At 39.4% G+C, this 24725-nt stretch overlaps 4 protein-coding genes across 4 annotated transcripts; 1 reads left to right on the forward strand and 3 right to left on the reverse strand.

The window, feature by feature from the left end:
- Positions 1–364: 364 nt before the first annotated feature.
- Positions 365–7384, reverse strand: MONOS_16066 (uncharacterized protein; the record flags this gene model as incomplete). Its single annotated transcript, XM_067868975.1, has 1 exon — positions 365–7384. One exon carries the CDS (start codon positions 7382–7384, stop codon positions 365–367), a length of 7020 nt encoding a protein of 2339 aa, XP_067725102.1.
- Positions 7385–11376: 3992 nt separating this feature from the next.
- MONOS_12659 (putative Multidrug Resistance Associated Protein (MRP)) lies at positions 11377–17409 on the reverse strand. The gene is made up of 4 exons (XM_067865294.1): positions 16549–17409; positions 16381–16482; positions 15766–16228; positions 11377–15656 (listed from the first exon to the last, which is right to left on the reverse strand). Exons 1-4 carry the CDS (start codon positions 17361–17363, stop codon positions 11829–11831), a joined length of 5208 nt encoding a protein of 1735 aa, XP_067725103.1. The 5' UTR covers positions 17364–17409; the 3' UTR covers positions 11377–11828.
- Positions 17410–17688: 279 nt separating this feature from the next.
- On the reverse strand, positions 17689–20390 carry MONOS_12658 (uncharacterized protein). The gene is made up of 2 exons (XM_067865293.1): positions 20336–20390; positions 17689–20224 (listed from the first exon to the last, which is right to left on the reverse strand). Exons 1-2 carry the CDS (start codon positions 20338–20340, stop codon positions 17956–17958), a joined length of 2274 nt encoding a protein of 757 aa, XP_067725104.1. The 5' UTR covers positions 20341–20390; the 3' UTR covers positions 17689–17955.
- Positions 20391–20544: 154 nt separating this feature from the next.
- Positions 20545–23257, forward strand: MONOS_12657 (putative non-transporter ABC protein). Its single transcript, XM_067865292.1, has 5 exons — positions 20545–20681; positions 20754–20816; positions 20869–20942; positions 21003–21057; positions 21123–23257. The coding sequence occupies exons 1-5, from the start codon at positions 20563–20565 to the stop codon at positions 22507–22509; spliced, it is 1698 nt and encodes a 565-aa protein (XP_067725105.1). The 5' UTR covers positions 20545–20562; the 3' UTR covers positions 22510–23257.
- Positions 23258–24725: the final 1468 nt, after the last annotated feature.

Raw genomic sequence — 24725 nt, forward strand, 5'->3', positions numbered from 1 at the left:
TAAAACATGAAACACAAAAAAACAAGAAAAATATACACACACAATCAATCAATCAATGAAATGATCATCCGATTCTCTCCACTTGCAGAATAAAGCACATTTCCAGATACTGAACTTTTTCCTGCCCATCACTCTCATGCCCTTCACTTTCTGTTCGGCTCCCTCTTGCAAAGTTCAACACGCTGCGACAGCAACGTCACACTCCACTTTGCACACCCACATCCCCTTCCCAATCTCCTTCCCTTTCTCCTTCCCTTACCCCATCCCCACGCACACTCACATTAGCCCCCTGCTTCAAGACTCATCCACCCATTTCATCCAATTCATCTCAATCAGCATCCTCATCCCCTCTCTTCCCCAAATTTCATTCTGTTCCTGTGTTCGACACCAAACACTCGCTTCCTCCATCGGCACATGACTCTCCAACATAGTCCATCGCATCTGTCATCGTGAAGATCAGCGACCCTGCTGGCAGACACTGTGTCAGCCCCCTCTTCACATCCCCCAGCCCCGTCCGCTCTTCTGCACTTTCTTCAATACATTTCCCAATTATCCCTTTCATCGTGAAACTTTTCACAACTGACAAATCCGGCCTCTCCCCATTCACAATCTTCTGCCCAGCCACTTCCCCTTCATACTCTCCAAACGGGATCTCCAGAGTCAAGCACTCCCACAGCATCATCCCAATCGAGAATACCACCGACTCCTTCGTTGCTCCCATCTTCTTGTTTGTCAGTAGCTCTGGTGCCATCCACCTCAAACACTCTTTTCTGTTGTATTCATCATCCTCAAAGGCAGACGAGGGCAGAGAATCACTATCATCATCATCACTGGCAGATGTCACAACTGTTGATGAAGAGATGGAGGATGAGTCTGAATCATCATCAGACGAGAAGTCAGAGTGCATCACGATGCAGATCACCATGTGCTCAGAAAACAGTACAATGTGAGGACTCAGAGTGGAGAGGGAAGATAATCCATTTTCCATCTCATCAAACGAGTGGAGTGCCAGATTGGCCACCCAGAACAGGATCTGAGCAGCTGTCTGCTCCCTCTCCTGCAGAGTGCCAATCGCCATCTCCTTTGTTTTATTTCTTCCATGCAACAACATGAACAGTGAATCCCTCAGATCCACAATCAGCTTCTCATGTGGTGATGAACAGGCCATTGCATCCACCAGATTGGACATCGACGAGGTGGCGGGACACAGACTCTCCGATCGAACAAATGTTGAATCTGAATCTGTTGTTGAAGTTGATGAAATTGATGGTGATGGTGTTCTCTTTCTTGTTTCCTCTTCTTCTTTCTCATCCACTTTCTCCAGCATCCATTGAGGTATTTTGTCTGAATCTCTCCCCAAAATATATTCGGTTGAGCCACTCTCAGATAGAAGATGCTCTGAAGACTCTGAATGTCCCAAGCTTTTCTCATAAACCCTCTTCTTCATTTTCTCTTCATTCTTCTTCTCTGCCTCCTTCTCGGCTCTCCTCCACTGCTCCTCTGGAGACATCTCCATTGTTGTCATCTCAATCAGCTTTGGATCTTTTCTCACCGTGTCATTCACAATCTCTTCCAATTCCTTTGTTCTTCTCTTTTGCTTACTCCATCTGACAACAAACAAAATAAATCCAATCAGAACAATTAATAGAATAACTGCCATGATTATAACAATCAGCAACCAATGAGACTTTCCTTCTTTCTCTCCTTTAACAAGTTTTTCATCTTCTTTTCCAACACTTTCACTCTTGTTCTTCACAATAAATCGCTCTGTTGATGAAGGAGAGTCTGCTTTTCCAAACACAATCCACACACTCACTTCTGTCTCTTCTCTCACTTTCTCCCATTCCGAACATGAAATAACTGAGTGAATCTCATTCTCTGACACAAACCCTTCTTCTTCAATCCCCTTTCTCACAATCTCCTCTTCATCCCCATTTTTCATGCTCATCTTCACCGACGAATCACATGGCAGTAACAACTTTCCCACAATCATCAACTCCACATCCCCATTTGGCTGAGAAACATTCTTCACCTCTTCCAAAATGGGGATGAAAAATGATGATCCTCTTTCAGTTGCTATCCCTCCCAATTCGCATCCCTCATCCAATATCCACAATGATGAGTTGTCCTTCCATCCATCTCCACCTTTCACACTCACAACATTCAACTCCCCATTCCCTTCACAAATCGCATTCCTTCGAGCTGATGGATATCCCTCAATCGATGGATTATTGTTCTCAAACTCTCCTTTCTCAATCTTCACATTCCCTCCACTCACCCACAGCCCACCTCCCTTGCTATTTCTGATTGTTGTTTCCCTCATCTCAACTATGCTCTTCTCAACGCCAACTAATGACCCATTCCATTTGCATAATCCTTCTTTTCTATTGTTTTCTTCATTGACTATTTCATCTTTTATTTCTCCATCAAACACACATGCCTCAATCCTCACATTTTTGGAATTCCTGATCTGCATCATGCTTCCCTTATCAACTGAATTCATACACATTCCAAATGAGCTGTTCACCACACTCACACCTTGCTCAGCATCTTCCATCCCAATCACACACCCCTTTGACATCACAGTCACATTCTCAACTTCCATCTCTTTCATCTCCACTTTCACTTTCCCTCCAACACTCACAACATCTCCCTCACATTCGATATTCGATATTCTTGCTTCATCAATTGTCACTTCTGATTCTTCACAAAATGAAAGCACCGATCTTGTTGAATGAATATCCCTGAATGTTGAATCAAGTATCTTCAGCTCTCCACTTTCCACACTCACAATTGAACTGTTCAACTTCATAAACTCAACTGTTGTTGTTGGAGAAGAGAAGAATTCACATTCTTGTATTTTCGTCATTCCATTCTTCACTTTCATGAGACAATTGTGAGTTGACTCAAATCCATCTTCAAACTGGAATGAGCACCTCTCCACTGAACATTCATTCACAAACTCCATCACACAATCCTTCTCACCTGATTTCTCAATCTTGCAGTTCAGCCGAACAATCCCCTGTGTCTTTTTCCATGAATTCACAACCAGATCTCCAATCACACACTCCTTCCTTACAAACCCTTCTCCATCAATCAGAATCCCATTCATCACCCCTTCTTGGATGTGCTCAACCCCACAGTCGATGCTCGCACATGGGTTGCTCTGTGCCCCACATCCCCTCCCATCACTCCCTCTCCCACTCACAAACACCTGTGCCGAATAATAGAATGTGATCAGCGGGATCAGATCAACATCTCCCTCGCTCCAACCATCCCTCCCACAGATCGAGTTGTTCGAGTTCAGTGACTCCTGGTTGTAGTTCAGCGCAAACAGTGTTTCGTTGATCTGGTGAGCAATCGAGTGGCATCTGACAAATATGTCTTTCCCCACATGTGCCTCATTCATCACAAACAGGATGTTCACAATCTTGAAATTCAGAGGCGGAATCGGACTTTCATTTCCATAATTCGCACGTGGGTCTGACCCATCAATGAACAGCCCTCCTCCACACCCTGTTTCACTCGAGCATTTGCAAATCGAAAACGAGCTGCCATTCACTTTTAACACCGACTCCCCACTCTTCAGCACCACTCTCATCCCCCCTCCTTCATCACTCAAACCACTCTTGCAACTCGACATCGAACACTCATCCATCACACACTCCACCCCATCCTCAAATGATCCCACATCAACAACACTCGCTCCAGTCCTTTCATTCGTGATGTTCGCAAATGAACACCCAACAACCCTCAAAACTGGTTTGCTCCCATTTGAAAATACCTTCTGTTCCCCATTCATCTGGTTATCCTCTTCCATCATCGAAATCAAGCTTCTTTCTATCACATCAGCAAATGAGATGTTCACATTCTGAAGTGTCACCTCGTGTGCACTTGGACTGAACGCAATCAACCCTTTCAACTCTGAAATCAAACTCAACGAACACTTTTCAATAAATACACTTCCCCCATTCACTCTCATCAAGCAGTATCCAAAACTTTCTGCCACCCCCTTCCCTGGGCCAAATGAGCAGTCAGAGACAGACAATAATGTGTTTGTTCCAGATGATTCAATCAACACTTCATGATGGGTTGTGATGGATGGCTTGGTGAATGACACATTCACAAATGACAGACTCACATTCGAGGAGATCATTGAACCATCATCAGACAAACCATTCTCATCTTCATCACTGATCGTCACCCCTGTCCCTTTCTTTGTCCCTTCAATCACCACTTTTGGTGACTCTGAAATTGATGATGAAAATGATATGGAATGGCTCAGCAACCCAGATCCCACAATGGCAATATGTGTCTCCCTTTCTCCAAGTGTCGGATATCGAAGTGATATCAAGTGGTCAATCGATGAGCATGGTGCTTCTGAATACCCACACCCACTGAAGTCTCCTCCTTTCTCTCGAGAAACAAACCCATCCCCACTCCAGTTCCTCCACAAATACACAACCAGTGGAATCACATATCCCTCATCTGTGCTTGCTCTCTCCCATCCACACAGCTCATCCAATGATCCCAACTCCTCTGAACTCATCTCCCATTTGAAGTGCTCCTCATTCACAATCTCTCTCAGATCCCATCCCGAAACAAACACATTCTTCCCTTTCCACGCATTGCATCCCTCAAATTCCATCCCTTCCATCACAAATGTTCCCATTTGATTGGCAAGTTCAGCAAACATCCCTCCTCCCATTCCTCTCTCTCCCTCCTCAACATCCTCTCTTGGCACTTCACACCCTGAATATTTCACTCCTTTCATTTCCAACCTCCCTCCCTTCCCCACTGATATCTTCATCCCTCCCCCTTTCATCCCACTCCCCCCTGAACACGCTGATGACAAATTGCATCCTTCAACATTCACATTCCCATTCACTCCCATCTCCACATTCAAACATCCTCCTCCTCCACTCCCACCAACAACTTCCACTCCACTCATTCGGCTGTCATTCATCTCCAATTCAACTCCATTCGAAACAACAATAGGCGATTTCCCATTCATTCTCACTCCCACTTCCATCACAAATCCATTCACAGTCAGCCCTCCTCCCTCAACACATATCACATTGTATCCAATCATTTCATCATTTCTAAATGTGACTGAACAACTCCTGATTGTGATGGTTGATGATGATGATGATGAGTAAATAAATCCACTTCTCCTCCCATTCATTTCTTCATTCAGCACAAATGACAAATAACCCATCTCAAATGATTTTGTGCACTCGATCATCCAGTTTTGATTCATTGATCCTTCATCTCTCACAAACACCTTCATCCCTTCTTCTTTCCCTGAAACACTCAAATCAAATGAAATCACTTTCATCTCATTCTTTATCCATGATTCTGAGATAACTTCGATTTCATTCACATTGCTGCTTGCTCTCTTCCCAACACAATAGTCAATTGTCAAACACCCAAACTCCTCAAACCCACAATGGCTCTGATCCAGTGCCCTCTCTCCTCTCCCATCAACTCTCAGCTTTGTTCCCATTGAACACAAATACACAAACAGCGGAATCACTTCCCCTTCTCTCCCATCCTCACTCCCACACAACTTCAACACATCTGTTGGAATCACACCAAAATCAAAAAATGAAAATGAGCTCCCATTCACTTTCCACTCCAACAACACTCCTCCACCACATTCAACAAACACATCCTTCCCAAATTGAGCTTTGTTATTCTCCCCAAACAAACCCTCTCTTCCAGATTCCATTTTCATTGAACCATCCCTGCTCTCCATCAAAATCATCATCCCTCCACCTCTCCCTTCACTTCTCCCATCTGAACTCTCCTCTGAACCCTTCGCCTCACACCCATCAATCACACAACTCCCATTCACAACAACACTCCCTTCCCCCTTCACAACAACACTCATCCCTCCTCCTCTTCCACATGCACACCTGCACCTCTTAACAGCACACGTCTCAATCACAATTATCCCATTCTTCCCCTCACCTCTTTCTGCTCCAACCACTCCACTCACCCATCCCCCATCTCCACTTCTCTTCTCAATGTTGTTCACCTCACACCCACAAAACACAACTGATTCCACCCCTTCACCAAACTCAATCAGCGAATGTTCTCCAAATCTCAAGGTCTCTGTGATCACCAATCCCTCCACTTTCACTTTTCCTCCAATCACATTCACAAAACAATATCCAATGGAATTCTCAGAGGAACAAGCAACAGAACAGTCAGTGAGTGTGAGGAGTGTGGAGTTGGATGAGATCAGAGATGATGATGATGCACCAGACAGAGCAGATGGAATACTGAACTTGATGTTTCTCATTGAACATTTGCTCTGAACCTCAATCATACAAGATGACTCAAAATTCTCTGGTGCTTTCACACCAACCTCCATCCCTTTTGTGGCACATGAAATCTCCCATTCATGGCCATCTGTCATTCCAACTGCCTCAGCAAGCTCAAATCCCGAATCCAATTCGATCTTCTTGTTTGTGTCTGCACATCTCACCTGCGCTGCATGCGTGATGGTGGCACACGGATAATAATCAAACCCACAGAACCACGAGTCGTATCCACCTAGCCCATCCTTCCCCTTCCCCACATGTGCTACACTTGGATATCTGTCCAGAAACACATTCAGTGGGAACAGCCCCATTGTTGTGTCACTCCGATCATATCCCACCAGCTCATTGTATTTTGATTCATCATGCTGGACATTCAGCGTTGAGGAGCTTATTCCCCAGCTCGCTGAATCGCTCCCATTCACAAACACATAATTCCCTCCCAATGAGGCAGAACACCCTGAAAAGTCAACTGATACAATCGAGAAGTCAAATGAGTTGTCAGCCAGATACAGCATCATCCCTCCCCCATATTTGCCACTTGTGCATCTCTTGATTGTTGTTGTTGCTTCAACCTGGAGCTTGCTTTTATCTGTTTCCAACTCAACCTTGATCCCTCCTCCACTGCCATTCTCACACACACAATCCTCGATTGTCGCATTCTGAACAACAAATGTCTCCCCTTCTGCCACACTCTTTGCCACAACCACCCCATCTCCTTCAGTCAACTTCACATTCCTCACTGTTAAGTTCGCCAGCGTGCTCTCTCCAGATGAAGTGGCTGTCAAAAAAAGGGAAGAAGAAGAAAATGAAGAAGAAGATAGATCCGGCTCAGAGAACAATGGTTGAGAAATGTTCATATCCTTGATCTCCACACCAACCATCGACAGCTGCGACAGCGGCACCACAAACACTGATGATGATATCACATAGTCTCCTGTTTTGCTCGTGGTGATCAAAACATCTTCCAATGAGAGTGACCCACTCCCGTCAGACACCACAACCACACTCGGAGAAGTTCCTGCTGTTGAGTTGCAATCAACTTTCAAGTGACTCATTCCCAAGTGTCCTGTTGACACACTGAACAGCGCTCCAGTTGATGAAAGAAATTTCATTTCAATTACACTCTTCTCTTTGCCTCTCCCAATGACCGAAATCTTCTTTTCTCTTATTTCGATAGTTGTAATCTCGCTTTGATGAATTCCTTCCAATAGCACAATTCTGTATGAACAATTTCTGAAACTTTTCTCAACTGAATGCAAGAGTGTGTGGCATGGTAGACTTTCCTCCAATCCGCAAATATCTTCATTATCATTGCCTTTGACACCAATGAAGCACGGATTGGTATGAATCCCTTTCGAAAGCCATTCATCGGGATAATTCCAGGTTCCATTGAAGTATGTAACACGAAACTGTTTGGTGTTTGTTGAAAATGACTCAACAAACGGAGTTTGAGAAAGTCGCTTTGAATCGGGATCATAAAAATAAGAATCGTGACCCTTGCATTCATCAATTTCAACAGTTCTTGCACAGCATTCATGAAACATACAGAACCATATCAAACTTGGATTCTGATCATGAAACTCAAATTGTTCCATTGTTATTGCTCCTCCCGCTTTATCTCCAATGCATCTCAAAAAATTGCAGGATCTGACAGAAAATCCTTTTGGCGAATAGTCAATTCTTTATGCTCCGCCCCACCCTGTCCCTGCATCATTGTTATCAAAGTTGCAATCCACTATTGTTCCAGAATTCTCATCACTTCCGTGACTAATGTTGAAATCATAGATGAAAAGGCAAGCTCCATGCTTTTCGCAACAACAATTATGAAATTGAGACTCAAAAATTTGAAAATAACAAATTGTTTTGTTGACGAATATTGCTCCTCCATCAATTTTTCCTATTTTGCATTCATTGAAATAACTTTTATCAACAATAAGACCTGTAATGTTGTTTATATAAATAGCTCCTCCTTGAGATTCATTTCCTGTGCATTTGTCGAAAATACAATTTGAAATGTTCAGAGATGCTTGCGGCTGATCGTGCAAATATATTGCTGCTCCGTTTGTGGCATTGCAGCCGCTCCACTCGCAGCTCTCAAATGTGTGTGACCCATTTCCAAGCACTTGTCTACCTATTTGTTTCCTTCCTTCATTTTCTGTGAAGTGCAGACGATTGCATTTTAAAAATGAATTATTCACAAAAAGCAGCGAAGCCAGTGGGAAATACATAGAATCCACAACTCCCCCATAAATCACATCCTCAGCGAATACAAATGAGCAACTATCAATTTTTGTGAAACAGTCATTCTCAGATCCTCTAAATAATTTTGTTGGTGAAGCTTTGGTGATGTTTGAGAAAGCGCACTTGAATAACATGATGCTCGATAAAGGCCCGTTGCACAAAAATGGTATTGGTGAAAGCAACACAGACGAAAATGTTGAGTGGCTTATTTACACTGCTCTGGACTCATTGACAGAAATATCATTCAGCGAAAAGACAAGTGAATGGAAAAGGGGTGTTGGCCCTTCGATAATGAGCGATATATTCACAAAACTTGCTGAGCCCGTATGCAGTTCGATCGGAGATCTCTTTGATTCGGCTGCATGACAAATCTCACAGTTTTCAAAAGATAAACCAGAGCGCTCACAAATTGATACTGCTGCCTCTCCTCCAGTTGAATTCAGCTGAAGAGATAACAGCAAAAGTGTAGAATTTTGAATAAAAAAATGGCTGATGGCGCGGCTTCTTGTGCAAGTGGAATCCAATAACCCATTTTGTAACGAAATTATATCTTTTTGCTTCACATTTAGTGGGTAATGTCTTTTCGCATTATTTCTGATATCAAATCCACAAGTCAATTTAAAAACATTCATGGGCATCACCTTTTTCTCCTCTCCTCCTTCCTTATATTTTGTGTGCCAATCACATCTTATTTCATTTCTGAGCAAATATTGTAGGTTCTTGGACCTCATCATGTTTCCCTTTTCTGCTCTTGTTTCTGCTTTTTCATTTTTATCTCCCGCAAACTGCTCCTGATCGACATTTGTACAACAAGTCACAATCGAAGCAATCAAAATGACAAATGTCAACACTTTTTGTGTGTTCTCGTTCATTCTGCAAAGGGAAGAAACTTCTTCTTTTCTCTCAGGAATCCTTTTTTCCTTCAAAATGGGAGTTTTTGATCAATTCAATTATTCTTTTGGGAATGAAACAGATCTCAAAATGGTCTTTATTCCAAGTAACACAATAAATTGGATATTTGATTTTTCATAAATTATCGCAACTCAGGCTGAAGAGATAAGCATACTCCAAATCCTTCGCATTATCAACATCAGTTTTCAACAACGAAGCTCAAAAAAGACAAATTAAAATGAAAAGAATCATATATGCTTGACTTAATAGAATATATACATGAATCTGCTCACTTGCTGTATTGAATGGGGTTCTTCAACTGAAACGAACGAATAAAAAAAGTGAGTATATTAATCAAATGGCATTGTGTTTATAAAACAAGACTTTTTCAGTTGAAATGCCGCAAACCAATTGAAAATACATCGTAATCACGAGGAGACAGAATATTTGGAGCTGATCCTGATGCAGTGAAAATACCGATGACAGGAAGAATCGCAGAATTAATGAAAAACGTAAGAAAGAGTGTGATTTTTAAGTTCTCATTCTTCTTCCTAATATGTGAAGTGCAACATGAGACCGATTCCAATTTCTTCGCTTTTCTGAAGCTGAAAATAGTATTTTTGATTTCAATATTTGTCCCTTAAGTATTTCCTCAAACACTTAAGTTTGAGTTTCTGAGGCTTCATGCACTTGTGAGAATCAAATGTTTTGTGACAATTTCAAGAAATTCTTTCGATAGATGTCCTTGTTTCTGTATTTCTGGCATATCCCCTGTTTCAGCAGGAATTGCATCTCAAAAGATTTTTCATTGATCTGAGCCTATCAAAGAAACAAACTCCGCTTTTGTTATGTTGCATTTATTGTGTATTTTGAGGTTCTTGTGGAAGGTTCTGCTTGTGGAAGTGGAAGCTATTGGAAAATAAAAGCTATTTTTGTTTGTTTATTGTTCCGCACGAAAGAAAGGGGAATTCTGGTGATTGAGGCTGGTCAAAAATGCACAGACATGTGAATGGAATGTTTTCAAAAGAGTATCTTTTTTGATATATTTTTCTTTCTTTCTTTTTCTTATTTTTGAACGCAAATTCTTTATCAGAAACGAGCATAAAGCATTGGATGTCTGATGTTGTATTGAAGAAGATGTTCGTGTAAGCATGTTTTCCGATTTAGCAGACAAATGCGAGCAAATAACATATTTTTATTAAATTCAGTTCTATTCTTTGTGATATAAATCAGTTTTTGAAGATCAAAACAATTCACAACAATTACTGAAGAAGAAAGCGATTTGCCTGATTTTTTTATTGATTTTCTTTGAATATGTTAATATCTTTGAATAAAAGATTATCTTGCTTTTGAGCGATTGCTTTGTTGAGGATGTTTCCATTTGTCAGTCTCATTTCATATTCTTCAGTCAAGTAGTTTGACAGCAACTGAGTTTCTTCAACAGAAGATGCTTCAATATTTTGATTGCCTTTGTAAACAAATACAGCTTTAACACATATTCTATTGGTGGTGATTGAAAAGAGCTGACAGATGAGCCAGCCAATCTGTCTTTTAATAGATAAACTACTTCAAATAGAAAACAATCTTTGTGGTTCAAAAAAATAAATCTGGCACCGTGAAGCAATTTCATTGCTGGGCGGAATGGAAGCGAATTGCATGTTTTGCGGAAAAACATATAAAGAAAAAAGGATGAAATTTGTGTTCATTGTGCAGACAAAGATTGCTTGCATTGTTTGCAAAAGTGCTTTTAAAGAATGCAGCGTGAACAAAAATGGACAAAATATCCTAAATACGAGAACATTCACTTTGATAATGGAGCATCAATTATTCGGTTCATTGTTTTGCATTTTCTCCTTTGTTTTGAAGTTAGTTTTCAGTTTCTTAGTGGTAACAATTTTCAAAACAAAACATCCAATGAAAAAGTTGATGATGAGTGTTCAATTGAATGAGATGAAAAGTTATAAAATCAAACTTTTTGAAGGCATTTAAATCTAAAAAATTAACTCAAAGACAAAATTGCAAAAGATATGATACTTATACCTTGTTGCAAAATTTCAAAAAATCTATTCAAAAAAGAAAAAATATGCATTGAATCTACAAAATGGGAAAAAAAATGTTGAAAATAACATTATACTCCATATAATGTACAATTATCAAAAAATAATAAAGTTGGAAATTATTTATTGCAAATAAATAGTTAATTATATCTTGGAATCGTCATTTCGACGCAAGATATTCATTGGTTTTTTTTTTAAAAAAATTAAAGAAAGCTTTAAAAAGCTTAAATTTTACTAAAAATATTTTCATCTCGAAAGAATGAAAATGTCACTAGAAGAATGAATAATTGAATGTTCCCTTCATTCTGCTCTATGCACCGTTCAAGCTCTGGATAAGCGCGTTGAAAGCAGAGTCGGGGTTGGCGAGGAGGTTTGCAGGAGAGTCCATCTCCTGCACCTGTCCCTGGTTCATCACCAAAATTCTGTCACTGTTCATGATTGTGTTCAGCCTGTGCGCAATCACAATCACCGTCTGCTTCGAAAACACTCGCCGAATCGTGTTCTGGATCTTCGCATCTGTCTCCACATCCACATTTGCTGTGGCCTCGTCCATAATCACAATCTTGCACTTGTTCAGCATCGCCCGCCCGAAGCAGATCAGTTGCCTCTGTCCAGCACTGAAGTTCGATCCACCCTCTGCCATTTGTGTGTCCAGCCCATACTCCAGCCCTGCCACAATGTCCTTCATCTCAATCAGCTCCAGCACCTCCCAGATCTCATCGTCGCTGCACTTGCTCCCAATGTCCAGGTTGTATCGGAGTGTTCCTGTGAACAAAGTGGGATCTTGTGGAATGATCGCAATCGATCTCCGCACTCTCCCCAGATTCACCTTTGAGATGTCTACTCCATCAATCAGCACCCGCCCGCTGTTCGGCACCTCGTTGGGGTCTGCTTCAATCGGAAATCCAGTGTTCACATCAATCATCGTTGGCTGCAGCGACGGATCCAACTCAACCAGTCTGAACAGAGCAAACAGCAAAGACGACTTTCCAGCGCCTGTCCGCCCGCACACTCCGATCTTCTCTCCTGCCTTCAGCGAGAACGACACATCCCGCAGCACAAACGGCAGCCCCGGTCGATATCTGAAAGTGACATGGTCATATTCCACTTTCCCTTCCTCTGGCCACTCTTTCGGTGGGTCAATTGCTCCTTCTTTCTTTGTGTGATCTTTTTCTTGTGGCAGCTGAGATGAGTAGAATTTGATACGCTGATATCCAGTCATTCGAGAGTCTAACTCCACATTCTGTTGCACAATAAACTGTCCCAACATACAGAATGTCATCCCTGATGAGATTGCCACACCCAACTTCGCAGGCTCCATGTAGAACCATCCCAGCAAAATAATACCAACCATCAGAATTGTTGAAAGCAGCGATGAAAACATTGTTGCCCACTTCTGTCCTTCTCTGAACAGAACAAATCGCACATTCCATTCATCATTCAGTGCATAAAACCGTTGCCTCCAAGTCTCCTCCAGATGATACGACCGAATAGTTGAAAGACCAGCCCCTGTGACCGTCTCTCCAAAAAGTGACAGAACAGGAGATCGAGACATTGCCTCCAACCTCTGAAGATTTCTCGAAGCATTCGAGTAGATTTGCAGGATGATGTAATACACAACAAGAGCTGGAAGTCCAATCGCCAGGAAGAACACTGTATCCACAGCCACAATCACCACTTGCCCAATCAAACCAAGCCACATTGAGATCACCTGAAGCAGCTGTGACATCAACTGAAGATCAACCTGTGGGACATCACCTGTAAATCTGTTCAGGATTCGTCCCATGGGAGTGGTATCGAAGAAAGATGATGGACAGTGCATCACGTTCTGCAAAAGTTGGTTGTGGATGAGTGTATTAGCCCTCACGGACATTGGTCCCATAAATATTGCTCGAATAATCAGCAGCACAAGCACTCCCAACGCTAAGAACCCGTAGATGCCTATCTTCCACTCATATGAGATTGAAGGATATTGAGTTGCTGTTCCAATCACACCAATCCAATATGACGCCATTGACATTCCAGCATCTGCTATAATCATCAGAAGCAAAAACGGCACAATTGCCCATCCAGGAAGCAGAGAAAGGAAGTATTGCACATAAACCTTCAATGGCACAGAACCAGTCTCCTGTTCCTCTTCTGTCATCATGTGCTTTCCAGCCTCGGATCCTTCTTCGTTCTCCTCTCCTTTGCTCCCTGCCTTTCCACGTGCCATCTCCTCTCTCTTCTTCTTCGACATCATCGCTGCTTTCCCTCCCTTCTTATGATGATGATGGTGGTGATGGTGATGCCCATCTTTGCCTTCGCCATTCTCCTCTTCATCATCGTCTTCATCGCTGTGGCTCGATCGGATGATGTACTCGCTGAAGTCGATTCCTTGATCCCTCAGCTCCTTCTCTGTTCCTTGTGCTGCTATTCTTCCTCCGCCAAGCAAGACGATGTTGTCTGCTCTGTCCAGAAACTGCAGCTGGTTCGTCATCAGCAGCACCGTCTTCCCTCTGTTCTTCAAAGTTCCAATGATGCACTCATCAAACAGATACCGTCCCACATGTGCATCCACAGCCGAAAGAGGATCATCCAGGATGTAAATGTCTCTGTCTGAATACACTGCCCTTGCCAGTTGAATACGCGCTTTCTGCCCACCACTCAGATTCACTCCTTTCTCTCCAATTTCTGTCTGATCTCCTGCTGCCAGAAGCTTCAGATCGTTCTCAAGTGCACACACACGAATTGTCTCATTGTATTTCTCCTGCTCATATGGACAACCAAATGTGATGTTTCCTCTCACTGTGTTGTTGTTGATCCAAGCTGTCTGAGCACAGTATGATACCTGTCCATCAACCTCCACTTTTCCACACACTTTCTCAGCATCTTCAATGATCGCTGCTCCCAGCGATGACTTCCCTGAACCCACACCACCGACAACCATTGTCAGTGTGCCTTTCTTCATCACCAGGTTCACATCCCGCAAAACAGGTTCGTTGCGGTTAGAACCTGAAGGTGTTGCAGAAGGCGAGGGAGAAGGAGAAGGAGAAGCCGAAAATGGTGTTCGTGAAAAGACAGAGTGAGCTAAAGTTGGTGTTGCAGTTGGAGAAGGAGAAGGAGAAGGAGAAGGAGATGAAACTCCATCGATAGGCGCAGTTGTCGGTGTTGGTGCAAACACAGACAATTCCTGTTGTTTTGGTGCTTCTGCTGGTGTGCTTGTCGACGCTTCCGTCGGAGCCTGCGTAGAATCAGCTTGTTCGGAAGAAACTTGTTTTGGTGTCGTATCAGCAGGCGGGGGAGCATTAGCAGGACCTTCAGCAGCTGTATCTGTGAAGACTGAGGCAGACGATGAAGCTGATGCAGATTGATTGGGAGATTGAACATCCATTTCCTGTGTGGATGTTGACTGGGTATTTGTTGCAGTGGGATAGGAAGAAGTGGCTGATAATGAAGATGATGAAGACGAGGATGAGGATGATGAAGATTCTTCTGCTGATTGCATCTTTTGTGCATTTTGAGCCATTTCTTTTTCTTTCATTTTTTCTTCTTTCATTCTTTGTGCATCCCTCTTTTTCTTCTCTGCTAATTTCTTCTTTATCTCTTCCTTTTCCGACATTGAAAGTGGAATTTCTGGAGGTTCTCCCCATTTAAATGTGCCGTTTTCAATCAGCAAGGCAATTTCTGGGTCATTTGGCTTGTCTCGCTTTTCTATTTTCAGTTCAGGTAGAATGAGAAAGTCCCGAATTCTCGTAACAGACACATTGATGAACCCAACACCCTGGAAAACCATGGGCAACATAGTTGTTGGTTGTGTCATCATTACCAAAAAGCCTAAATTCGCCATTACAGAAACAGTAAACATGTCTTGTGTGATATTGTTAGTAAAGATGTAAACAGAGAATGTAGCAAGATTGACCAACTGAGGCGTCACACGCATCAAAGAGTTAATCAATCCCATGAAGATAGACACTGTTCTCACTGCTTCTACTTGTTTCTTTCTGGGTTCATTAATCTTTGTTATGAATGCTTCTTCCAATCCAGTGTATTTGACAACTCTCATTCCTTGAAGGGTCTCGTTGGTGATCTTTGTTCGAGCGTCGTTAAGGTTAAGATATCTCTTCATTCTGGTCATCATGACTGTGACGCATATTAACTATGTAAAAATACGAGGGAAAAAAGCACAAATATTAGAAACATTTTAAAAACATTTAAATTATCATTAATAAATCTTTTGATAAACAATAAAATCAAATGTCGCAAACGTTAAACGGAAGGAGAGCCACAACAACAGCCAGTGCAATGAGTGTGGAAGCACCGAAATCCGCAATCAAGAAGCCAAATGGTACAAAGATCTGGAATGGGAGGAAAAACATCAACACGAACAATGGCATCATTTCAGCCACGTTTCGTGCATCAGCAGAAATGAGTGTAAGAAGCCTTCCTGTGTCAATGTTGCTCTGTGCTGTGATGTTCAATAGAAGTGTCTTGTCGTAGATGGCGCCTGTAAATGCTGCACGAACTTGAGCAGCAAAGTGGTAAAATAATCGAAAACCACATCCGTCAAGCAGCGCATGCAAGAAAGGGCACAACATCAGAATAATTCCCGATGCATACGGAAAAGTGTTCGACCCCATCATTCCGTTTGTTGAATCATATATTCCTTTCAATGTCACTGCCTTTAAAACCTCTTTCATCAAAATTGGCTGAACCAAATGAAATCCAACACTAAATTTTCATTTGGACACCCATGAAATTGCATAAAATGATTTTTTTAGAAAGCAAAAAGGAGAAACGGAAAATGTTTGTCAAAATTAAAAAAGAAAAGAAAGAATTGTAATAAATTAACCAATCATTCAAAATGAAAATTGCCTGCATACGCCAATATTTGCAATATAACGCCAAAAACAACTTCTGGAGTGATTATAGATTTTATGACAGTCCATGCAAGTGGTGGAGGCCTTATTTTTTTCATTGTATAGCTGGGGTAAAAGTATGTATGAAAATTACAGAATTAAAGTCAAATAATGTTTAAAAATGGAGCAAACTCTGGATTTTCAGCTTTCTTTTGCTCTTCTTCAGCCTTTTCTTTCATATATTTTGCATAAAGTGGAGTCCATTTTGCAATAAATTTATCAGAAACTGTAGAGGTTTTATCCTTTTTTTGAACCTCGAAAATGTCGTCATCTGTAAGAGGCTTTATTCTGCACACGAGTGGGAAGAAGAAGCAAAAGAAGAAGTTACAAAGGCAAAAGTGACTCTCTTCAAGATTTTTAGGTCTTTTGAATTCTTTTGGCTTAACTTCGGAATTTGCGACTTTAAGTTGTTTATTTTCAACCTCATTTGATTTCATTTCTTCTTTCTTTTCAATGATTTCTTTGCTTTTCGTGTGTTCTTCCTTTTCTGTTTCTTCTTTATTTTCTGTTTTTTCTTTATTTTCCGTTTCTTCTTTATTTTCCGTTTCTTCTTTGCTTTCCATAACCTCTTTGCTTTCCATAACCTCTTTGCTTTCGGCTTCCTCTTTGTTTTCAGACTCCTCTTTGCTTTCCATGACTTCTTTGCTTTCTGCTTCCTCTTTGCTTTCCATAGCCTCTTTATTTTCAGTTTCTTCATTGTTTTCCATAGCTTCTTTGTTATCTATGGCTTCTTTGTTTTCTGCTTCCTCTTTGCTTTCTGATTCCGCTTTGCTTTCAGATTCCTCTTTGCTTTCCGTAACTTCATTATTTTCCATGGTTTCGGACTTTTCAATTTCGACGTTCTTTTCTTCGTTTTGTAAATTAGATTCAGGTACTTCATTATTTTGGCTCGAATCAGATTGCTGCGTGTCACTGGAAGTTTCTGCTGATAAGCTATCCTCTGACATATTGAATGTTAAACGCAAGAAAATAGCTTTGAAAAAAGCATCCCATATTTAATTATAACAAATATTTCCGATCTCGGAAAATATTTCAATATCCGAATTATGAGAATTTCGGAAAAATGGAAAAAAACATTTATAAATTTTTTCAATTTGAAATCAAACAATTACAATGATTTCTGAATGTTTGCAATTTCTATGCATAATTTTTTAAACAATTCTCCGGAGAGAATTTTGATATGAATTATGTTCCATTTTTGTATTAAATTATGCACTTATTAACAATAATTCACAAAAAAGAAAAGAAAAGAAAAAGAAGAACTTACCTTGATTTTTGTTGAACAAAAATGAATATTTTTTCTATTAAAGCTTTCATCATCCTGCACGATAGGAAATTCTTTAAAACTCAACAATCAAAAATTTTCATCAAATAATAAAAATTTAATCAATTTTATTGATAAAAAATGACTTCTATATTTTATGGAAATGGGAAATATTAATATGAACTATTTTATTTGAATCGTTTTTAAGAAAAAAATTAATTGTTTAATATAAAACACATAAAAAATTTTTTTAACAAGAAAAACGAAAACACTTCTTATGTTACTGTGTTTTTCTTTTTCTTTGTCTTCATTTTTTTAGACTGTGATGATTGCTGTTGCTGTTGTTCTCTTGAAGGTGGTTGAGGTGATTTGTGTTGAGGTGGAGAAGGAGAAGACGTATCAGTGGAAGAAGTGGCAGAAGAAGAAGAAGAAGAAGAAGAAGAAAAAGAAGAAAGAGGAGGGAAAGCAGACGGAGCGAAAATCGCACTGAAAACTGATTCAGAATTGGAAAGATGCTCTTTCGGTTGGAGAGGAGATGTGGCACGAAGGGAAGAAGAATCAGCAAGAGAAGAAGAGGAGGAAGAAGAAGATGATGATGATGAACTTCCAGAAGTGGTAAAATAAAACGATTGAGGTTGATCAGACCTCGTTGCAGCAGAAGAAGAAGATGATGATGATGATGATGATGATGAGGCTGAGGCAGAAGTCATTCCCAGCTGCGATGGTGAAGGCGAAGGCGATGAAGAAGAAAGTGATGATGACGTCAAAGAATCACGAGCATAATTGTCATTATTATTATTATAAGCATCACTTTTAATATTGCTATTAATACTGCTATTAATATTGCTATTGCTATTAAAATGCTCCTTTCCCCCTTGGCTTTTCTCTCCTTTCATCGTCACACACATTTCTACCCCGTCCATCACAATCTGCGCAGACGCCGCGCTTTCTGCCTCTTCCGGCGACGCAAACTCGATTTCTGCTGTTGCCCCTTCTCTTTTCGCGCCTTCTTTTGCATTTCGATCAGAAGCTGTGTCAGAATTAGAGTAAACATCTGCGTCTGTGCCAGCATCGATGTCGATGCAGAGCACATGGCCAAATTGAGAAAAGACAGAAACGAGATTCTTCTGGGTGAAGACAAGGGGAGGAGAGGGAGATGATGATGAAGGGGAAGAAGAAGAAGAAGTCAATTTATTCTTGTGCTGCTTCTTTGTATCTGCTGCACGTGAAGGCAAAGTCTGCTGTTTAGACAGAATCTGCCTCACACAGACAGTTCTGAGCAGAGAGGGTGTTTTGATCAGCATCGGAATGATTGGAGCAGGCGACTGCACGCGAGATGAGGGAAGAGAGGAAGCAGGAGGGGATGAATAAATTCTTTGTGAGGCTGATGAAACCTGAGCGAAAGAACGAGAAGAGGAGGAAGAAGAGGAAGATGTTTGTGATTGTGATGAAAGAAATGAAGGAGAAGCGGCTTTTAAAGAAGATGACTGTGACGAGTCCGAAGAAGATGAATATGTAAAAGAATCACTTGGAGGTGCCAGAGATGGATTACTTTTTGCTTTATGAGGGGAAGGTGCTGATGGATATTTTGATTGCGTCGCATATGAATTTGGAGAAGAAGATGACGACGAGGGATATGATTGAGGCTGTTGAGCCACGTTGAATGAAGAAGATTGAGCATACAAAGCAGTATTTGTGGGAAGGCTTGTTGCAGTTGAAGAAAGCAATGGCATTTTTGATGGAGAAACTGAAGTTGGATTCTTTTTATGCAAAGTTGAAGCGCTTTCTTTTTGAGAAGGTGAAGCTTGCTGAAAAGCATAAGAGGCATTAAATCGAATGGATTTATCTGTATCGCAAGGAGAAGGAAGAAGAGGTGAAAGAGATGATGGAATTAATGAATGATTCATTTGCGGGTGAGAAGAAAGAAGAGGTGCAGATGAAGTAGTTGCCATTAAATGTTCTGATTGAATGGGACGAATATACTCACTTGACAAAGGCTGTTCGTGCAGCAGTGGAGACTGATACAACAACGGTTTTGAAGATTGCTGAGTTCGCGAAAATGATGTAAGCTGTGCTGAATTTGAAGTCAATTTCTTCATTTCCTCTGATAAATCTTGTGAATGGCTTTTTCTATTAAATATGTCATAGTCATCCGTCTGATAAAGGTGAAGAACTTCTTGAATTATAAAGTAATTTGTAGGATTTGAATCCTGAGGTCGAAGAATGAATAATTGGGTAAATCTGGTTGGATTTGATCCCTGAACAATTCGATTTCCATCAATACAAACTGAGATGTCTCCATCAACAACAAAAACCTTAAAATAATCCAATGAAACATTCACCTTTTTCAATTGTCTTGCCCAATTCGTTATTTCTGAAATTCCATGCAATCGAGTTATCTCATTTGTTTGAAAGATAACCACATCTGCATATTCATCATAAAAGCATGGAAGAGAACCGGTTGCAAATTCAATAACCGTTAAATAGTTTGCTAAAAATGATGTTCCAATTTCTTGAACAGATATCTCGTGTGAACCTTGAGCTCTTTCAAAAAAAAAAAGTAAATAAAAGTATGCAGCAATTAAGATTTTGGTATTCAAATATCAGTGAGATATTTAGATAATATAATTATATAATAATTAGCATGCTTCAAACATCATATAAAATTGTAGTGATTTTATTAAAAAAAAAAGAAATTGATCTTTCTTGAGGAGTGCCTTAAACAATTTATTGGATATATATAAATCTCAGAAATGATGGCTTTTTATTAAAAATAAAATTATTTTCAATTAGAACGAAATTAAATTATGACTGATAAGTTTTATATCTTCAGAAATTTCTAATCGAAAATACGAAAAAAGGGCACCTTCCTGATTTTGGAGATGAATTCACACGAGTTAAACGTAAAGCTTGTTGAAGAAGGGCCCGACGAACCATTTATTGAATTAGAAAATATTCATAAAACATATTTGCTTGGCGTTGAGGGAGTTGCTGCACTTCGGTTTGGCAAACTTTTTATTCAATTTGAAGATTGTGAAATAATATGTTTTTATTAATGATACTTGATATTTAGGGGAGTTGACTTAACCATCAAAAGAGGGGAATTTGTGATGATTTGCGGAACATCTGGAGGAGGGTTCGTCATTTTTCCTCTCTCAAAGTCAAAATTTTTTTCATTTATCTTTTAGAAAGAGCACAATGTTGAATATCATGGGAACGATTGACAAGCCAACAAAGGGCCGTGTTAGTCTTTGTGGGACAAGTTTGTATTTTCTGTAAAACAAATTTTTTTATAAATTCAACTTATATTTTGTTTCTTTAGAAATTACTCCAAGGACAACGGATGATGAACTAGCAAAAATAAGACTGGAACATTTGTATGATACTTTTTTTTTAATTGAAATGTTTCACAATGGTAAATATTGGGGTTTTTTTTATAAAGAGGTTTTGTTTTTCAAACTTTCAATCTTCTATCTTCCATGACTGCACTCGAAAATGTGGAGCTTCCTCTTACGTTCAGAGGGTTAGGACCAGCTAAAAGAAAGGAGCTTGCAAAGTCCCTTCTGGAAAGTGTTCAGATGGGTGATCGTTTGGATCATTTTCCGAATATGCTTTCTGGAGGAGAACAGCAGCGTGTGACTATTGCACGTGCTTTGGCAAACAGTCCAGAACTTCTTCTTCTTGACGAGCCAACAGGAGATTTGGATACGCTTAATACAAACAACGTTATGCGTATTCTTCTCGATTTGAACAAAAAAGGCATAACCATGGTGATGGTCACTCACGATATGAATCTCATCAACTTTGGGTCTCGTGTGATTTTTATGAGAGACGGAAAGATTGCATCGAATCGCGAGATTACTGCAAAGGAAAGGCAGGAAAAAATAGAAGAACTGGAAGAGCAGTTGAAATTGGGCAGGGACGGCAGGAAAGAAAAGCTCAAGAAAGAGAAGAGAGGAAGGAGAAAAACCGTGTCAACAGTGAAGCAAATAGAGGCAGAGGCAGAAGATCTCAAAATGGCTGGCAACAGTTCTGCGACTGGAGATGGAGCCAAAATCGAAGAGGGGCTGGAGAAGAAAGATGAGCAGCTCAAATCGGATGCTGATAAGACTTCGTCTGAAGGCAAAAATGGTGCTAATTCTGGAGAAAGCAATGCAATCGCGCCTGCATCTTCGTCCGTTGATGCGGGCAAATCGCAGCTCAATTTTTCGATTAATTCAGAGCCAGGGAGCGAGACAGAGACAGAGTCTGGATCCGAAACGGAGGCCAACACGCTTATTGCCGTTGATTCAACCGCTGTGTCTGGGTCTGTTTCCTCTTCGTCTCAGAGTGCAAATGAAGGAATGCAAAAGATGTCGCCCTTGTCGCAGCCGCCTGTCACGACGCACTTGCACCGCAGGCAGATCCCCCGCCACTCAGCTGTGAGGTATCCGGGTGATTATGACCCAGTGTTCTTCACAGATCCCAGGCTGGGAACAGAGAAAGGGTATGAGATTAGATGGAACAAGAAAACGAAGTCGATTGAAAAGAGAGACGGATTAGACGATAATCCGTACTCAAACATTCGAGAAGACGTCAAAGTGGATTCCGCGAAGAACAAGAAAACTGACAAAATGTCTGGCAAAATGCTTGCTGAGTCGCTGGGGAAAATTGTTTACTCTGAATGCGAAGTGCTGGAGAAAGACAGTGAATTAATTCGGAAGCAAAGGGAGCAGGTTGAACGGGATGATGCTTTCGAAGAGGCTGTCATGGCATTAAAGAAAAATGAAGCAGCTTCGGCTTCTTCTTCCTCTTCTTCTTCTAATTCGTTTCTGTCTGAATATACATAAGTAATTTGTTATGTTTAGATTTCATTAATTAGGAGAAGATTGTTTGATTGAATGCAGTTTTAAAAGCGATTGAGAAGACTGAAAAATATATTTTTGTTTACCACTTGAATTGTATTTTGTGGGATTTTGTGATGCTTTTTTATTATTTTTTATTATTATTATTACAATTTTAAAAAAAAATAATTAACTTTTTCAGCTTTTTTATTTGAGACTGTATGATGTTTTTGTTAACTTTATATCTTGTTTTTTATTATTGTTTTTTTAAGAAAAAGATTATCCGTAATATTAATTTTATGAATTTTATATTTTATTGCTTTTGTTTTGATGCAGCTATAAGCTGGTTATCAATATTCATTCAGTAACGTTTATGCTTTAAAAGAGTAAATTTTTTTTATTCTCCACTTTCTTCTTATTCATGATTGAAAAATTTTTTCTGGTGCTGAAAGATTTAAAGTTGTACAACATCTTATTGTAATTGTTCTAATCGTCTTGTTCAAAAAATGTCTTTCAGAGATAGTTTGTCAATTATGCATTGCTTATAAATGCTGCGTCATTAACAGTTTATTCTGAAATTTCTTTGTTGCAACTTAATTTAGATAAAGAATCTCTTGCAATTTTATTGTCAAAAGTTTAATTTTGAGATTTTTTTCCTTTTAATTTTCTTTTTTAAATGTTATTTTTAATCATTTCTTTCATTCATTTCTGCCGAGCCAAAACAAGCAATACCTTTGGATGAACTCTTAATGAAGTTTCGAATTTTTTTTATTTTAGAATTTCAGCTTTTTCGTATTTTGAGGAAATTATATAAATAAAGGTACAATTTCTGATCCTTTTTGAAATTACACTTTCGTTGGAGTTTTGATCAAAAAATCAATCTCAATGGGATTCGTGTCAAAATATGTTTTTGCGATAGCAAAATGGGTGATTATTTTTGAAATCATAACTGTTTACTAGGTGTTTATGATTGTGTCAATACGTTGTCATTTGCAATATGGGGGAAAATATGGACTTTCAAGCTATTTTTGCACATGGAATTGAAAAATTGCTTAATTTATAGCTTTATTTTGTTTTCTCAGAATTCAAAACAGTTTTGATTTTCATATCCTTAAACAATCATCATTGAAATCAAAACGGAAAGTTTTCCAACATTTCACGAATTTCAAAAAATGGACCCATTTTTATTGTGTTTTTGAAATTGCTTTTTTTTTTTTTTTTTTTTTTTTTTTTTTTTTTTGAAAAGTTCCTTTGGTTTTATTTTCTAATAAAATAAAAACTTCATTTTCCGATCAAAGTTCTGTTCCCACTCATCAAATTTCGCTGAAATGAAAACAAATTCTAGACAATGTTTATATTTCTATTTTGGTGAAGTTTCGTGAGTGGGAACAGAACTTTGATCGAAATGAAATTTTTATTTTATTAGAAAATAAAACCAAAGGAACTTTTCAAAAAAAAAAAGCAATTTCAAAAAACGCAATAAACATGGTTCCATTTTTTGACATTCGTGAAATGTTGGAAAACTTTCCGTTTTGATTTCAATGATGACTGTTTTCAGATTTGAAAATCAAATTTATTTTGAAATCTGAGAAAGCGGAAAAAAGTGATGAGTGAATCAATTTTTTCAAACTTTGTTCATAAAAAGCAAGAAAGTCTGTATCCCCTCCCCCCTCATTTATTATATGCATTGCATCTGTATGTTGCAAATATATCTTGGACTTCAAAATCACATAGAAGGACTTCGAATCCATTATCAATGACATTGGATTCATATTTTTTTAAAAAACTCAATGTCATCATCGATTTATTGTAAGAAATGATATGATATGGGAGATAACTTATTGTTAACATATTGCATCATGCAAATTTTACTGTTCATTAATTTTAACTTAAATGCAAACTTGTTGTGTTGAATCTTGTCTTTTTATTCGAAATTGTTTTTCAAAGACAATCAACCCAAGAGAAAACAGCACTCAGAAAAAAGTTATGACAACGAAAATAATCGCCTATATCGAAATGAATCACTAATATATTTTATAACAAGAAAGAAAGAATAAATTAATGAAAATGCTTTGTTGCAATTATTATGGAACTGAAAAAGAAGAAAATGAAAAAAGCAAACAGTCAGAAACAATAAAGTTATTCAATAGATAAATTTTTCTTTCGAATTTTTCTTTTTCAGTGTCTTTGTTACTGTTATTATCAAATTCAAAACATGCGTT

The sequence above is a fragment of the Monocercomonoides exilis genome (genome assembly GCF_001643675.1).
Source record: "Monocercomonoides exilis strain PA203 chromosome Unknown scaffold30-1206723, whole genome shotgun sequence".
Lineage (NCBI taxonomy): Eukaryota > Preaxostyla > Oxymonadida > Polymastigidae > Monocercomonoides > Monocercomonoides exilis.

Coding starts and splice junctions, on each gene's coding strand:
- MONOS_12657 (XM_067865292.1), top strand. CDS start 20,563: ATGAATTCACACGAGTTAAACGTAAAGCTTGTTGAAGAAGGGCCCGAC. Junction 20,943..21,002: donor TGTTAGTCTTTGTGGGACAA/GTTTGTATTTTC, acceptor TTGTTTCTTTAG/AAATTACTCCAAGGACAACG. Junction 21,058..21,122: donor AAAATAAGACTGGAACATTT/GTATGATACTTT, acceptor TTTTTTATAAAG/AGGTTTTGTTTTTCAAACTT.
- MONOS_12659 (XM_067865294.1), bottom strand. CDS start 17,363: ATGTCAGAGGATAGCTTATCAGCAGAAACTTCCAGTGACACGCAGCAA. Junction 16,229..16,380: donor GTTATATTGCAAATATTGGC/GTATGCAGGCAA, acceptor ATGAAAATTTAG/TGTTGGATTTCATTTGGTTC. Junction 15,657..15,765: donor TGGCTCTCCTTCCGTTTAAC/GTTTGCGACATT, acceptor ATTTTTACATAG/TTAATATGCGTCACAGTCAT.